Source organism: Plodia interpunctella, chromosome 2 (genome assembly GCF_027563975.2).
Source record: "Plodia interpunctella isolate USDA-ARS_2022_Savannah chromosome 2, ilPloInte3.2, whole genome shotgun sequence".
NCBI classification, from domain to species: Eukaryota; Metazoa; Arthropoda; class Insecta; order Lepidoptera; family Pyralidae; genus Plodia; species Plodia interpunctella.
In genome coordinates, this window is record NC_071295.1 from 7,628,335 (window position 1) to 7,645,897 (window position 17,563).

Below are 17,563 nucleotides of genomic sequence, written 5' to 3' on the forward strand. Positions count from 1 at the left end.
TGACTTTGATTTGACTTGACTTGACAAGTCAAATAAACGTTTGTTTTGACATCTGCTATCTATAGAGGTTATGTTATTGTTTTTATAACTTATTACTTACTTGAGAAGGTTTTACTTATTCAATATGAGTGAAATTGCAGTGTTATTCGAGGGATATTCAGTAATGAGTGGTAAAGATGAGATGATTGCAAACTGTAGTTGTACTTTAGTAAGAGGCGATCATAATATAATCGTGGATACCATGACTTCTTGGGACTCTGAAAAAATAATAAATGGTTAGCCATTCAATTTTATAGGCTGTATAAGTATTTGAAATTTTATGTATTAATTTCAAACTGCTACTTTCTTCTAATATCAACGCGAATGAAATCTAAGTCTTCGAAAAAAAAAGAATATTTAACATGCTGAAGGTGGCAAAGTATCCCGTGTCTGAAAGATCCTTCTCCTTCTGGTTGTATTTGTCATACCTGAGCATTGTTGTCATTACGTGGCACAAACTACTTGTGGCAATTTTAATGCTTTGACATTTCCTTCCCCATTTTACACACTTGCTAGGGAACAGTGTGTGAAATGGCAAGTTGTTGTCTTTCATCAAAAATGGTCTATAAAAAAAATACCAAACATGAGTCAGATTGGTATATAAACTTATGTTGATTGAGTAGGATTTAAGCCTGGGACCTTTCAGTTCACATCAAGCATTATAACCATTTGATCACCTCTACATTGCTATAGTCTGAAACACACATTGACCAACTAGGATGTAATGATTTTTGTAAATAGTATAAATTGTATTTCACAGCATTAAAACAATTTGACATTACTCCAGAGGATATACATTATGTGGTATCGACTCATGGCCATTCTGATCACATAGGAAATAACAATCTTTTTTTGAAAGCCAAACATATTGTTGGATTCAGTGTTTCACATAAGGATAAATACTATTCTCATGCATTTGACAAAGGTAAAGTATGACTTTTATATGGACAAATCACAAAGATTGAGTAGGCCCCATATTAAGTTTGTGTTATGGGATACCAACTGAATGATAACTATATGTTATAACATTATACATATGGATAAAAAATAAATCCAAGACACACATCAATCTGAAAAAGATAATTTTCCATTTTGACCGCACCTCCAGTGTAGCAGTTTGGATCTATTATTATGAAATTTAGCACAGAGTTAGATTAGACCTCCATAAGCTTTTATTTACCACTGATCTAGTTGCAGTCAGTAGCCAATATAAAATAGAAATTTTAATTACTCTTCTGGAACATTTTGTCAGGGGAAGAATACACAATCAATCAAAGTGTAAAAGTTTTACCAACTCCTGGTCACACATTGTCAGATGTCACAGTTGTTGTCCGCTCCAAAGATGGTGAAACAGTTGCAATAACTGGTAAGTAACATATCAACATTTTCACCACAGAAACTCCTATTACAAATAGTTATTTATATTTAGTTTGAATATAGAATTAAAAAGTTACTTAAAATTGTGAAGTCCCCCTATTGTATAAAAATATAAGGTATAAATTAAAAAACTATCAGGTGGATTTTTGTATTGGTTTCACCAATAAATAGTGTGATTCTTGGGAAAGACACATAATTTATTATGGTTTTACCTGGATTAATTTATGGTTTTATTTGCTTCAGGAGACCTTTTTGAAAAATTAGAAGATATTGAGAATCCAAACATATGGTTGGAAGCCGGGAGTGATGATCCAGTTGTACAGATCAAACATAGAGCTAAAGTAGCTGAGATAGCAGACCAGATCATACCAGGCCATGGGCCCCAATTCAAGGTGACTGATAGAATCAGGGAATTGTTAAAAAGACAAGTAAATGATACTCCATTAATTAATAAGTGAAAACAATTACATTGTTACCAATTCCACATATAAGTGGGAGAAAAGTATATAATTCCTACTCATGTTCTCTGACTAAATCCATGGATTTGAACTGCTTACATACTTAGTACTGTTTGTGAACATTGGTTTCAAGGTCTCTTTCCAAATGAAAACAAAATGCATTGAATTCAAATTTTATTACAGTAAATCAATTGCATAGTTGCAAAAATGATTCGTGCACAAGCAAATGATTGACAAACGTAAGTTTTTTGTAAACACTATAAACACATGAAGAAACAAAAGAACCCTGTGGAAACACTCAATTAGAGCTAACATCATGTGTAGTATACAAAAAGTATGGTGTTTATTTATTTCTGAAAGCTATTTATAAAGCTCGCAGAAAAATGCAAAAGATATTATTAAAACCATAAAGTAATTATTTTCTAACTTTAAGAATAACTTAAGAAATATATAATTATTACCTACATATGGTTTCACAAACCTTCAAATATTTTGTTAGAACAATAACAGAATATTTTAACAAAAACAAAAACACATTAGGGGCTTATCCGACACAGAGCGTTCTTGCAGTCGATTGCATGTCGCTCCTTTTTTTCAACAAAGAGAACGCAAAACTTAAGCGCTTGGCCGCGTGACCACTCTCTGCCTGAAAAATCTCTCATCTAATTAAATTAGGAAACTATGTCCATTCCATGGACATCTTGTTATATAATTTGGAATTTTCAATTATAATTGAAAATAACGTTCTCTTTCTTTGTGATCAAACCATAAGTGGAAAGACCTGACAAATATCTATCTTCAAATCTAAAGAAGAGGGACTAGATCTAAATAAGGTATACCAAATGTAAAAAATGTAATGTACTACATTTGTAATAAATGTATTAACACATGGGAAACAAATATTTGTTTCAACAAGTATATATTATAAACATGTATCAGTGAATGACAAATAAATGTATTAAACTACATGACATCTGAGTTTGATGCCACCAAGAGTGACTTAAGATTATAATTTATTACCAGAAATTGGTCCACCAAGTTATATCGCTTCAATTATCCATAAATAAGAAAATGAATTTTAAACGATCTCAGTGTCTTACTTACCGTGTCTTAGGTGAAGACTAAAAGATTGCTTTTAGTCACTAATTGTAGTGGGACAGGATATTAAATACTTTATTTGCCACAACATTACCACGTTTGACATCTGATTACAAAACTTTAGTAGCAAACTTTGATCACAAGTGAGTCTCGTGTCGCTCACTTTGAATAGCATGATACGGGTAATTGAATCAATATAACTTGGATTGCATATAATAATATGATATTGAATGTTAATAATTTCGTGCTATTCATTTTTACATAAATATAAACATCAGATCCTTTTTTTTTTTTCAAAATAAATTCTTAAATTGGTAAATAAAAATTCGGAACTGGGTGCTCTGACTATTGATGATTTAAAAATGGGATGGAAGATTAGATTTTAACATAAGTGGTTACACATAAAAATGCTACACCATATCAATTTACTTTACAAGACCAATTAAAACAACTACCAAAAAAATATCTAAAAATTAAATATTTATTTTAAAATTTGCTACATCAGTTTTCATGGAGTCTTTGTTAAAAATATCACATTTTTACCCGAATAAACTGGTGTGCCGATGGCATATGTCAGACAACAGCTTAATATACAGAAGCCGCAAAGAAAAACTTAAAATCAAAACTGTATCTTGCTATCAATCCGCTTTTTAAAGTTCAGCTTCATTTCACATTAACATATTAACAATACGTATAATTGTATTACATGTTTCTATGTTAAACATTGATCTTACAGAAGCTAACAGTACAAACATACAAAGTGTGGCACACAGAGCTTATAAAAATATATCTCATTGAAAGCAGATTATATATTACTTCCTGTGATACCTTCCACTGAGATGCGCGTGTCCACGTGTCCGGGCCATAATTGCTGCGTGCAATGTCAAAATGTTTAATCTATGTATTAATTTCAAATTTTCTAAAAACTTAATCCATTTATATCACAGCCGATATTCACTAGCACTACAAAGATTACACATGCCCATATCCGTTCCGAACATTAATTGACAGCTGCAACCAAAACAAAAATAAATATATTTAAAGAGAAATCAAACAAACTTACATAGAAAATCAAATGAGATAGTATTTCAAAAAGTAGCATTATGTATATTATAGTAAATAAATAAAGATGCACTCCGTCGCAAAATAAGAATATTCATTACATTACAAGCTCTTAATAATATTTTTTTTAAATACTGGCAGTTGGAAAACAGTAGAATGGAAATAATAAATACTACTTTGTCACAGGAGAAAAATGTTCAGTAATATCAATTTCTTTAACAATATACCAAAAATAAAACTAAAAAATATTTGAGCACTTTTGCTTGCTATAATACAAAATGTACTTTTGAATGTATGAATATTTATTTGTTTTTCATAATATTAGGTGGTTTAACAAACTATAGATACCCTGTTCAGTTCAGCCATTGTCTTAGCAAGCAAATAGTTTATTAATAACGTGTTATTTTGAAGTAGATATATTCACCTGTGGATCAATGCTTGTTGGTACTGGTTGGGGCTCGTCGATACAGAGGTCGGAATCGGAGTCTGTCCTGCGGAGACTGTTGTCCTAAAATATAAGTGATAATACAATACAAGTGCTTATCAAATTACTTTACTCTACGCGGTGCTAAAAGTAGCAATGAATTTGTGCAACTTTTTTTATCGTATATTAAGAATGCGAATTAGAATTTACGTACATTACTGTTATTATAGAAAAAAGTTACGTGCTCCGACGATATCTGAAAAAGTTGACAGGTAGATAATTCACTTTCTGCTTGATAGCAACTAATTGTACAACAAGGTTAATTATACTATGTAGATTAAGGGTCATTAAATTATGTGCAAACTGACTCGAGATTTGCACGATAAAATATCCTTTTCCTCTTTGCCTAACTTTTATTCAACCAGTTGCACAATCAAGTTGTAATTTTAAAAATAACCTACAGGATTGAATTGTAAGTTGCACAACTGATCGCCAATATGCGCATAACTGAGAATAGCATGGGCGCCGATTAGTTTCAGGGAGGTACATCTGCATCTACAGTTGCAATTGCACCCTTTTGCATCCCGCTGCCGGCGCCCATGGAAAATAGTATAACTGTCAAAATAGAAACAAATTTGGAACAATGACAATGCTATAAAGCACCACATTTTTTGAAACCTGATAAACTAAAACAGGCAGTGACAGTACTAACTCCTTGCGTGTACTGATGCGTGGTGGTGAGCACCCGGGCGACGGGTCTCATGAAGCCGGGCAACGTGTCGGTGAGCGGCGGGCGCGCGTGCGTCAGCAGCGGCTTCAGCAGCTTCGAGTCCACCGCCCCCCACAGCCGCGCCAAGCGGGCCTTCTCCCCTCCTTCGCGCGGCGTTTCCTGCCACGCGACCACATCGATCAATCGACAATGAGAAATTTAATTAAAAATAACTTTACAGTAAAATAAAATGTGACGCTTGAGAAAAGGTACTTCTTGGAGGAAAGTCGCGACGTTTCACTTGTTAGTTTTTTACTATAGATGCGCATAATAAGCGATTGTCCTCCGTAAAGACCGTTTCATCGTGGAACGTCACAAATAATCCTCTCTTTCACACACTTTTGTAACTAAACTTTGAACAAAAGGCTTCTCGTGCTTAGGGGTCCTTTCTGAGTATAGGCTTAATATGGACATGTAAATAAAAAATACAGGATGGAAATTTTATGAATATCCTTTTATGGAGATAGCCAATCAATAGTAGGAAAATACTTTATTTTTCAAAACGACTTCTTGAAAAATTTAAAACATTTTTAGAAATTCGAATTGACCCGGAAATAGAATTGGAATTTCGAATTTTACTTTAATTTCAATGTTTGATATAAAGTTCATTATAATGATTAGAAAAATAATTAGAATGATTAGAATGGTAAAATTAATTTTAATGAATAAGTAATTAAGTTTGACGACATCAATACATCAAAGTGCGTGCATGCACGTGCTTTACATGCGTTGCCGTAATTATTTGTACCTAACAATGTGAGAAGTGAGATGATAAATAAATTAAATAATGTACATACTTCGTATTTTAGTTGCCAAGGCATAACCACTGCACTATCTCCTTTGTCCCACCTAACTACCATGCGGCCATTCTAAATATTGAAAAGAAAAGCAGAAGAACCAAATAAATATTGCAGATTGTGAGTAAATAAGTATAATAAGATGCATAATGCGCAATTATATTTATCATGATTATGGTTAGTTAAAATGAAATTTTATTTCCGTGCACCATATTATACTTATTGTTATTAAATATTAATAAAATTGACAAGTACAGAATATTTTTAACAATTTCTCTAGAAAGTACAATTGAGTACAGAGGCTACTTAAATTATATTACAATGGTACCTAACAGACTTGGCTTACCTAATGCAGTATAAGTAAGCGCGTCATGATTGAGTGAAAATTGTTAGAAATAATTTGTACAGTTCCCAACCGGTTAGTAGACAGTCAGTAATATGAAGAGCGTGCAATTATTTAATTAATAAAATGCGTGCAATGATAATTATTAGTCTTACTGTTGCCCTGTCGCAACTGGCCGGTTGCGTAGAATCCAAATTTCGGAGCCCGAATCCTATATCTCCGGGCTGAACAATAAATATGCCTTTAGTATTCAAACGAAGTTGTATTTTGTATAATTTAATCTTATGTCAACAACACAGAGGCACGGGGCACGGTCCGCTCGTATATTAGGTAAGTATGGCGCAAAAATTACATGGCACCCCGGACTTGTCAGAATATGAGCACCTAACTTTATAGTTAGGTATGTAGGTTTGTAGATAGCCCAATTGCAAATTTAGGGCGTCCGCTACCTCGAACGGGAGAACGTGGCACAGACATAACGTTTATGACTTCAAACTCCCGTTTGCAGTTATAATGTTATGTATTCGAGAATTGGAAAATAGAGTGCGAACACATGGCGAAACCAGAGTTACAGTTGTAAACTTATTGTTATAATAAATAGACAAGTTATGACCTCCTATATTGCTGTTGAGCAGTAACCTTTTATTGGCGATAATTTGAAACATAGAAAACACCCGAAACACTAGAAATAACAAAAAAAAAGACACAAAATGGCTGCATCAAATCTGCTTTACATCGAGTCATTCTGTTGGCAAATAACGTCCCGATATGTTATGAAAGCAGATTTTTAGATGGGAATGACCAAGCGGTGGATGTACAATATATAAAGCTCCATTGAGTGCATATATGGTGTCGCAGAGTACGTACCGATCCGCCCGTGTCCGTGGCCCGGTACAGCTGCCACAACAACGTCTTATTAATTTCATGCGCAGCACTTGCCCTAATTTTGTGCTTGACTGTACCCGAACGAATGAATAGGGACCATATCTAGGACTGCTACGTTGTACTCATATTTCTGTTATTATTTACAAAGGCAATGTACACTGGTAGTTGCTAGTACACTCGTTCAAACAGTATATATGAATTTTGATGGTTGTAGTAAAACGGCGGTTTTAAGATGAGATTATCTTTATCTACTCGTGTACTTTCGCTCTAGCATTTACTAGTCACATTGGCAAATGTGTGTAAAATGTAAATAAATTTGGATGTAGTGCGTGCTAGTTCAATATGTGGCATTTTGACATTGTTTTTTAGAAACAAAACAGAAGGCATTAAAATGTTTAGCGTTGAACAAACAAAGCAAAACAAATAATGTAATCACCACCACATTTGATGCCAATTGATGAAAATTCCGAAACTACAAGTTGCGCCGATCCTAAAACTACCTATTTGCTATTGCTATTAAATAATGTGCAAAGTAATCTTATGGAGTAATCTTAGATTAGAATGAAAATATATACTTACACTTCGTACATCGCGGTAGGGAAGGGCATCGCTTTCGTCGTTTTGTCCTTGTCTGGAAACAAAATGATTAAAATATAGATATAAAAAAATATATAGTTAAGAGAGCGCAGACCTGTATATAAACCGGCGCGGAGTCCGGTGAGTCGGGAACGCATGTTTAAGGCGCCTGCATTTTAGGACAATTCTACTAATATTACAAATGCGAAAGTTTGTGAGGATGTATGTATGTTTGCTACTTTTTCACGCAAAATCTACTCAACCGATTTTTATGAAATTTGGTAAACGGGTAGAATATAACCTGGAATAACACAAGGTACTTTTTATCCCGAAATTCCCACGAGCCGCGGTTAGTACAGCAATAATTGATAGTTACCATTAACTCAGCTCATAGGGGAGCGCGTGCGTGGTCCAAAATGGTCGTCAGCGTGGCTAGTCTCTTACACTGACTGGTTACATAAACAGATCTTACCCGGTGGGTATACGCAGATAGGCGAGGGCGTGTGTAGCGGCGCCGCCCTGCAGCACCACAGTGGCGATGACGATGAGCGAGGTGGTTGTCAGCATGGCTTGTCTCGCGTCCGACACGGTGTTGCGGATCGCCAGCGCGAACGACATCGCTCCTCGGAGACCTGTCATTTCATTTGATAAAACTCAAGTAAGAAACGAGCACTGACTTCTGATATTTGTGTCAGTCCCAAGTTTTCCTGATATGAAGCCCCGATGGAGTAGAAATTTAATCGACTCGACCGCTACAGTAAGGAGTGAGTGTTTCCGCATTAATATTTATCATCTGTTTCAGTTTCAAATTATTGTAATAAAGATGAAAAAAATTCAGCTTCCGAACAACTTCCGAGAGCTAACAAATTTTTAAGTGGATTTTAACGAAAATATGATTTTTGATCCTAATGTGGATTTTGACCTCCGAAACAAGAAAACCCTCAGAGATAATTTTATGTAGTTACTATACGAATGATCACAAAAAAAAATAATACAGCGACGCGACGGTCAAAATGAAATAGACTAAATTATGCGTCGCATATTAAACTATAGGATTCGAACTTGAGACAATTACTTACCAGAGAAAAATAGCATGTGTTGGAAGTTCATTGGTATTGGAGGTTTCCGTCCGAGATTTAAGAGGAACGACAGAGGATAAATGTTCACAGCCCGACCAAGAGTTGAAGTTACCTGATGGAGTGATTAAGGAAATTGTTTGGTTGGATTTTTCATATCTAATTGTGAATAATGTTATCACTTCTAACTTTCGTAAATTCTTTGCTTATAAATAATTTATAAGCAATTCGTTATTTCTAGGTCGTCCAGTTTGTGTAAATAAAATTTATGATGGCTCGTAAATTCAAGACGATATAGATATTGTTTAAAATACTTCGAAATTGAGTTGCAAGAAGCATACATAGTTATATACAATACATATAATGCACATCATTTGGTAATAACTGTTAGAAATTACCTAGGCGATAAGGCCGACATAGTGCATTGTATTACTATAATATTGTTTACTGTATGTATTATTTGCAAGTTTTGGTGCAATAAAGTTATTTTATTGTTTTACAAATCCTCACATACAATTGATATACATCATTTATTGACAAAAATATTTTAAGTCTTCTGGCGACTTCCAAAGAGTCCTGTCTTTATGAACGCGATAAACTTAAAATCTACCCTATGGATTTTTGTACGGATTTCACTAATAGTATGATTCCTAGGTTTAGGTGTATATGGTTCTGCCCGAGCGAAGCCGGGACTGGCGGCTAGTTAAATAAAAGCTTGTAAAAAGGATACAAATCCAGCGATGATAAACCATGGATCGAAGTGGTGCTTCGGGAACGTGAACATGGAGACTCCGATGTAGGTGAATATGAAGTTCTCGGCCAAGAAGTTGAGTAGCTCGAACAGTTGTTTGGTGCGGTTGCGTGAGTCCGATGATAGGTTGTTGTACGTGTAGTGAGCTTGGCAGATGCCGCAGAAAAGTACCGCCACTACTCCTGTAATATTTTAAATTATTAATTTCAATAAACATAATACAATACAATGAAAATTAAAAGAATAAAGGAAAGTTTATCTGCGAGTTCGCGGGTATATTCTCAAAATTGTTATACTATTATACAGACATATGATATAATTATATGTTGATTCCTTGATAAGACAACATGACTTTTCAATAAGTGGTGTTAATTACACACTAAAATTGTGATAGTAAACACACGTAACTACATATCGCGCGGTATTACCGAGAAAACCGCGCGATATGATACGTGTCATAATTACGAGATATAATTTAGTATTTTCATGACAATGCAATATGATCATGGCGTGGGGATAATCTGATGATTATGATAGTAGAATTCTTGTGATCCTAATTCTAACTAATATTTATAAAAGCGAAAGTAAGTATATTTTTTGTTACTTCTTGAGAATCTTTGAACTTTTGCATACATGTAGTTTGAAATGTGGAGAAGGACATGTATCTTACATAACAATACCTTTTATCCCGGAAAAATAAATGTTCCCGTTGGAAATACACGCGGGTGCCGCGGGCAAAGCTAGTATAATATTGCGACTGTGTCGATATATGTTTGGCTCATAAATGTTACACGTACAATATTCTTCCCTAGCTGTTCCCTTTTTGGACAAAAGCCCCTAATTTCTTCCACGCATAGCATCTCCCAAAGACAGGCTTTGGTCTTTTATCTCTACTAATGGCAAACGCTGGGTGTAGGTCGCTACCAACTGATCATTTTAGAAATCTTTGGATTGAGGTATATATATCCATCAGCGTTTTCCTGTGGCTGTTATAATATTAGTGATTTACCTGTTAATTCGCACACTTCAGCTATGAGGAAGGCGGCGTACGACATGAGGACAAACAATGCAGACTCCAGCAGCGGCCAGTCTCGCACGTGGGTGAACTTCGTCATGTGCGCGACAGTCAAGGAAATATACATGTGTTTATAACCACAGAATATTAATTATGTATATGAAACTGGATATATGTGCGTAAATCGACGGTAATAAAAATATGTGCTTTTATGCAACCACAGAATGTTAATACAGGATACGCGCCAACCAAGTATATAAAATTAATATATAAATACTTTTATGTTGAAATATAGATGTCAAAGAAATAAAGTACCTACATTTTCTGTGTTAATAAATTACCTATCTGTGAGGACCTATAGCGGAGTGTGTCTTTAAAGTATGTGACTGTAGATCACAATAAAACCCAGAAAAGTTCATTATATCGAAACGATTTTAACATATTTTGGTTTAAATTAAATAAATGTAATAGTCATTTACTTCCTCACAAAAGACATAATTAATCAATGTTAGTAACAACAGGTTTTGGGTTTGAGTTTAAAAGGATATCAGTGCAGTGAGGCACCCCATCAGGGCCCCAACCAGCAGGGAGAGACTGAATATCCCGATGAAGTCGCCGATGGCCGCCAAGAAAGCGGTTATTTCAAAGCCACCATCATTTGAGTACCTCTTTTCGTAGTTTTGAATAGCACTGAAACATAATGTTAGTGGTAACTCATCAACTTAGGCATGCACTGTAGTATCTCAACCTATGAGAAGACTAATTCTTCCCCAGAGATACACTTTCCCCGTATTTTATTATTGGTTATTAACTTATGACCAAACTCGCCGTCTTCATTGGCTGTGTTACCGGGCTTCGCCACCCGCGACCCCTTTTTAAAATTACATGCCAGTACCTAAATTTTTTTTTTCATCTACTTGCATGCTTATTTTCATCTTAAGGCCAAAGGGCCGTAAAACCAAAGGGTCTCGGGATGGGCTGGATATACAATGGTCTAATTAAAAAAAATATCAGGTGACCGAATCTGTGGACCTATACTTAAGCCAATGCGTTAACAAATTTGACTGTGTTAGTTACTTATCGTTCATATGGATTTTAGCATTATAATAAATGTGAATTCTTACCCGCTAAGTACTAAAGCCACTGCATCATTAAGAACGCTCTCACCGAAAATCATAGCATATAAATTTACGTCGACCTGAAAATATATAAACATGAGTCAATAACATACTTTTATACGACATCTGCTCACAAAGAATCATATTCCATGTTTAAACTAAGATGCGAAAGTTCGTGATTGAAGTGGAAAGAAATATGCGTACGGATATATTGTATAAAAATCCATTGAGAAGAAAAGTAATCCGGCTGAAATAAATACTAATCTCGCTTAATACAAACGTCATCCAGCAAATCCAAAAACGATTATGTCGTGTTATATCAGAATACGTGGACAGCGATGATAATTCTTAAAAAGATAATATATATAATACATATAGTTAATGATCTGAGGTCGAACATAGGCTACAGCCGGTGGAGCTGCGCGCAACAGCTAGTACTTCTACAAATCAAATAGCTTTCTTTTAAATCACAATTTAATTGTCATGATTATGTTAATTGACACAAAATAACTAGTGAGCAGAAAAATGTCACCAGTTGGGTGTGGACTCTCTCTCTCTCTGTATTTTTAGTTCAACAATAATATAGTTCGGACGAGGTTCCATTATTTCCCGACTCGGGCGAAATGTGCTTAAATTCTACATGTAATTATGTAATATCAATCAAATTAAACAGTAAGAAAACTTAACTAAGGAATAATTACTGGTTTTTCTGAGCACTTAGAATGGTACAGAAGTTGTGTAATAAATCATTGTTATAGTTATAGCTTTAACTTTTATAATTATGTTCCTGAGATTCGTATCATAATTGTCACGATTCTATGTGGATTTATGAATGCAAACCAATTAATAAACCGGAAATTTATAGCAGGTCCAGTATCATTGTGAATCACTGCACTGAACTAACATGGGCGTACAAGTTCTGTGAAAATAAATAGATCTCTTGTTACACGAAACAGACTTGAAAAAATATATAGCCATTGTACTTGTTTCTACCTTGTATTCATTTTAATCATATGCCTACTTGCTGCATCAGTACCGAGTTGTTTTTATAAAGACAAAGAGGTGCGATACGATGCGACGTGAAAATATCAAATATATGGATGTAATATCATTTTGACCTATATAGTTTATACAGAATACATATTCGTTCATCGATTTAATATTTTCACGTCGCATTACATCGTGGCGCTGTCTAAATGCGGACAGGTTAAGGTTAAGGGAATTTAAAAACTTACTTTTAACTGGGAAAATATAGCTAGCACTGTGAGTGGATCCGTCGGAGAGATCAAGGCACCAAAATACAGCGTGTCCAGAAATGTGAAACTCGAGGCGAGAGAAGCTGGCATGAGCTGCACGCACCCATACATGAGGGATCCAATCACAAGCGCCGATAATGCGGTGCCCACCATTGCGAATGTTAATATGGCACCGAGGTTGCGGAAGAAATATTTCTGTGGAAAATATTACTACAATTATTATAGGTATATTTATTTTCATTTTGAAAATAATCTTTAGTAAGTATGTGCCTAAGTTATATTTAATTGAATATAGTTTTTTCTATAAAAATTGAATCAATTACATAATCAATTACTTATTCAATCAATTTACATATTTGTTAGCCACAACAATTTACAATAAAGCATTGATGTCATAGTTTGTTCATATAGAAAATATTTTCACTATTTGTGATTGTTTGAATGGAAGAATAGCAGCATGCTTAGAATTCTTCTCTGTAAAATGTTACAGATAAAGCACATAATATACATTTACATTGCTATTACATTTGTATAAAATATAAGATTTTTAAAAAATAATTAGTACTTAATGAAAAAAAAAAGAAAATCCTTCTCCATGTAAACTTACCCTTTTCAAGCAATATCCAGCATGAAAGATGATAGGAGGTAGAATTATATTGAAGAATATTTCAGGATCAAATGTAGCCTTAAGATCTATTTCATTTTGTTCCACATTTACTATCTCACCTCTAAAGCTGTAGGCATAAGTTTTATTTGGTACAGGGACCTCTGAAAAGTCGAAAATACATGTTAGAGATATATTCCAGATTCTTAAAACAGTAGTTTTATCTATTTTGATAACACAACATGGATGAAAAGATTGTTATATATTCAAAGTATACATGTTTTTTTTAAAGTAGATCATTACAAGTACATTTGTCTCTATATAAGTTATCTTATACATTTTGAAATTTTGAACAAACTAGGAAAGATTTGTATATTATTCAAACTTCAGAAACACATTTGTATATTAAAGAATATTAATTATATAGTATATGGTTCTTTAAACTATAAAGTTGTAATAATGAATACTGATGAAAGTTAATGACTAAAGAATTTCCTTTAATTGTGTAATCAATTTACAATGAAGGTATACAATGCATTTTTTTAAAGTACAAGAAATTAAAAGAAGCATCCTTCTTGAATTATTAGGTTAAATTAACAATCTCAAAGACTTCAAACACTGATTAATAAACAATTAATATCTGATAGCTGGCTACCAACTGATAGGCGATGGGTCTAAATCATCTTACCACCAGAAGAGATCTGAATCTTATCAGGAAAATGGAACCGAAGCATGTCTGGTGGCACCGACAGGTTGTACTTGGTATCAGGTGCCGGGTGCACATCAATGCGTGTGACCTGGTTTGTTGTTCCTGAATATCTTATTATTGCCCCTACTATAAGACCTGTCCACAAATTCAATAATCAGATATATAAAAAAGTATAGTAGGTAAATAAAAAAAAAACTTAAATAAAGCAACAACTAATATTTTTTTAATATCAATAAAGCAGTTTTATGTTTATAATATAGTTAAAAGCTATTTATATCTACTTCCTAAATACAGATCTCAAAAAAAGAAATTGTAGTGTCAATGCAATGAAGACTGGTTAGACAGCTTTTTGTATATGCATATTTGAATAATAAAAAAATCCCGATAGCAATAAAAAGAGGACTATCAAGGTCCTAGCAGTCACATGATGAAATACTATAACGCAATTACTGTGTTATTTGCAGTGTAGATCAATAAACACAAAGTATAAAACACGGAGGCAATGTATGTAATCATACCATATATTACGGCCAATCCTGTCTCGTGAATCCAGCTCACTCGTCGATGTTTAAAAACCCAAATAGTGAGCACCGTAAGTGTGAGAAGACAAGTGTATATCAGCAGGTTCAAACTATCTATGCGATGTAACAAACTAGCTTTGGCATCTAAAGCAATGTCTGTGCCCGACCCTTGACATATTACTATAACATATAATAAGAACCCAAAGGAAACTAGGAAATTCATTTTCTATTGAAATTTTGTTCGCTATATCTCAAAAGTTACAAATAACACAATAAAATACGTAATCACGATAAACTGGATAGCTTGATTAAAGTCCAGCACTATTTAAACACTGGGGTATTCATTGAACTTCAAAAAGTACGAAATTAATAAAAAAATATTAGGAATTGATTACAACTCTAAACTACGAAGTTTCGTCTGTGATTTTCGTGAATTGAATTCCTGAAATGAAGTAAAATTCAATAATACTATTATGTTGAACCTTGAAATTTGTAAATAGTTTCGTATGAAACTTTCCTTTTCATTCGCACGCATGAAATACTTGCGAGATAAAAGGAAAGAGACATAATAATAAAAAGGCTTTTGTAATTTACTAGGTTATCGAAGAATTGTCATCTGTCTGACTTTAATCTGACATTGACAGTAGTTGATTTTGTCTATCTAAATTCGGATAAAGATTTTTATTATGAACAGCTTAAAATTATTTGACGTATTCGTCCAGAATTCATCACTTTTACTTTGGTCCCGAGATCGAATGGAAAACTGTTTTATAGTTATTTATTTTGGTGCTGTTCATTGTGGGACTACAGGAAGGAAGATCATTTAAGATGTATATAGAGTTGATGTTCTTCTGCTCTATAGCGTTTTTAGCGAAGGTAGGATAGAAAGAGAAAAGAGTTCTGCCAAGCGATTATGTAATTTTCTCACCCATCTCGTAATCACGTCTTCAGGGCGGTAGTGGTAATAGTCAGTGACGTCATAGAAATCGGAATATCTAGTAGTATACAATCCCTAGGTATTTTTGTGGTTAGTTCTCTTCTCACAACTACTAGGTATGTACTTATTCTGACAACTTTTCTGTATTCTGGACTCTGGGAGGTATAGTACACCCTCAGAGGTAGGTACTACCTATTAAATATAGCGGACATTATCAATGTTAGGTTAATACTATAAGTCTTATTACATATATTTATTTTCGTACCTTACCTTTAGTTAAAATCGAAATAATTCATGGCGATTTCAATAATTACTGATTTAATTTTATCAAATGCACCTACTCAACTATCTAGGTTTTATTCCTAAGAATACACAATTGATTGCAAACTCGATATATTTGTTCTTGACACAATTACCTACTTGAATTTAATAAGAATTAATTAAATTAATTGTCACTTGTGAGTCAATTATGTTTTAACATCAATCCATCAAAACTACTCTGGGGCACGCTAAGTGATGTAGCTCTATTCCTAAGTAAAACTACTATCTACATGAATATTCCTAGGTTTAGGGTTTATATTAGGTAGGTACAACATACACGTAAGACACACATAAATCCGCCGTTTCGCTCTTATGAGAATTTCGGGACTAAGAATAAACTAGAGCCATTCTCATGAACGTACTTAGTTATAAAACACATTTTAATAAATTCGTCAATTAAGTACTTAGTTCCAGAAATTATAGCTTTCCTATAAACAAATACACACTCTTAATCTTTAGTAGATTTATTAGTACAGATAACGGACCTAACTTCTCATCTACCTAAATATAGCTAGTTAGCTGCGCTCCCGTGGGATTTTCTTGATAAAAAGTATCATATTATTCCAGGTCATTTTCTACCCGTGTACCAAATTTCATAACAATCGGTCCAGTAATGAAGATAATGCGTGAAGAGGTAACAAACACACTTACCTTCGCATTTATAATATTAGTTAGGATTAAATCTATTTCGATTGCATTAAGTTGCGAATTGCGAAATGAGTCACAAGGGTTTCATTTTAAGATAGTGGACCCATTGCACCCAACACTTCTACTCAATAATTAAATCAATGATGGATCTACTGTAGCGGACACTGGGTTCCGACGCCTTACGGCTGAGGAAGAACGAAAACGCTCACATGAGATAGATGATCTAGTTATTTCGAAAGAGTTAGGTAAGTCACACTACCTTAACTTATTTTTATCGAGTGTCATTATCACGTTTCTTATTATTACTTTTACAAATCAAATCAAAACATTTATTCCTTTACAGGCACTTTTTCACGTCATATTCTAAATTAAATGATGTTTACCACCCATACACCAGTTCACGAGTTGACGCGTGAGTCAGCCATCGCGAAGCTCAACCACAATAGAGGGAACCTCCCGACCCGATCCACGACGCCGCTACCGGTTTGACCATTTGAGTGTGCATGACATACTCGATCTCCATAATCTAACATAATAGATGTTACTTTCAGACACCTGAAGATCACAAATCACGTATATGTTTTACAAGTAAATGTCAAAATATATGTAATAAAGTCAAGAAAATATATAAATAATAATAAAAAAGTAAGATCAAGTGTGAGAGGTGGAAGTTTTAGGAAGGGTCCAAGGTTTTTTATCATTTAAATAGTCGCTAATTGTGTAATAAGCATTAGCCATTAAAGCATTTTTAATATATGATTTAAATTTTGGCATTGGCA

The 17,563-nt window shown here is 34.0% G+C and overlaps 2 protein-coding genes across 14 annotated transcripts; one reads left to right on the forward strand and one right to left on the reverse strand.

The window, feature by feature from the left end:
* Window positions 1-52: 52 nt before the first annotated feature.
* On the forward strand, window positions 53-2,843 carry LOC128678719 (uncharacterized protein). 2 transcript variants are annotated; one of them, XM_053760476.2, is made up of 5 exons: window positions 53-275; window positions 800-964; window positions 1,292-1,405; window positions 1,660-1,808; window positions 2,058-2,843. In XM_053760476.2, exons 1-5 carry the CDS (start codon window positions 125-127, stop codon window positions 2,058-2,060), a joined length of 582 nt encoding a protein of 193 aa, XP_053616451.1. In that variant the 5' UTR covers window positions 53-124; the 3' UTR covers window positions 2,061-2,843. The 2 variants fall into 2 exon arrangements, with proteins under 2 accessions (XP_053616451.1, XP_053616443.1); XM_053760468.2 differs by having other exon boundaries at window positions 1,660-2,843.
* Nhe3 (Na[+]/H[+] hydrogen exchanger 3) lies at window positions 2,036-15,341 on the reverse strand. 12 transcript variants are annotated; one of them, XM_053760175.2, is made up of 17 exons: window positions 14,876-15,341; window positions 14,337-14,492; window positions 13,652-13,812; window positions 13,024-13,239; window positions 11,795-11,868; window positions 11,217-11,360; window positions 10,665-10,768; window positions 9,635-9,837; window positions 8,908-9,019; window positions 8,301-8,460; window positions 7,832-7,883; window positions 7,235-7,264; window positions 6,025-6,096; window positions 5,171-5,347; window positions 4,673-4,714; window positions 4,459-4,542; window positions 2,036-3,843 (listed from the first exon to the last, which is right to left on the reverse strand). In XM_053760175.2, exons 1-17 carry the CDS (start codon window positions 15,099-15,101, stop codon window positions 3,778-3,780), a joined length of 2,079 nt encoding a protein of 692 aa, XP_053616150.1. In that variant the 5' UTR covers window positions 15,102-15,341; the 3' UTR covers window positions 2,036-3,777. The 12 variants fall into 12 exon arrangements, with proteins under 12 accessions (XP_053616150.1, XP_053616165.1, XP_053616159.1 ...); XM_053760190.2 differs by lacking the exon at window positions 6,025-6,096 and adding an exon at window positions 6,523-6,591; XM_053760184.1 differs by having other exon boundaries at window positions 10,665-10,765; window positions 11,214-11,360.
* Between the last annotated feature and the right edge of the window lie 2,222 nt (window positions 15,342-17,563).

Excerpts from the sequence above, each read along its gene's own strand:
- LOC128678719 (XM_053760468.2), top strand. The coding sequence starts at position 125 with ATGAGTGAAATTGCAGTGTTATTCGAGGGATATTCAGTAATGAGTGGT. Across the intron at positions 276-799 it reads CTCTGAAAAAATAATAAATG|CATTAAAACAATTTGACATT; the intron begins GTTAGCCATTCA and ends TGTATTTCACAG. Across the intron at positions 965-1,291 it reads TTCTCATGCATTTGACAAAG|GGGAAGAATACACAATCAAT; the intron begins GTAAAGTATGAC and ends ACATTTTGTCAG.
- Nhe3 (XM_053760175.2), bottom strand. The coding sequence starts at position 15,101 with ATGAATTTCCTAGTTTCCTTTGGGTTCTTATTATATGTTATAGTAATA. Across the intron at positions 14,493-14,875 it reads AGGATTGGCCGTAATATATG|GTCTTATAGTAGGGGCAATA; the intron begins GTATGATTACAT and ends ATTTGTGGACAG. Across the intron at positions 13,813-14,336 it reads GATTCAGATCTCTTCTGGTG|AGGTCCCTGTACCAAATAAA; the intron begins GTAAGATGATTT and ends TCGACTTTTCAG.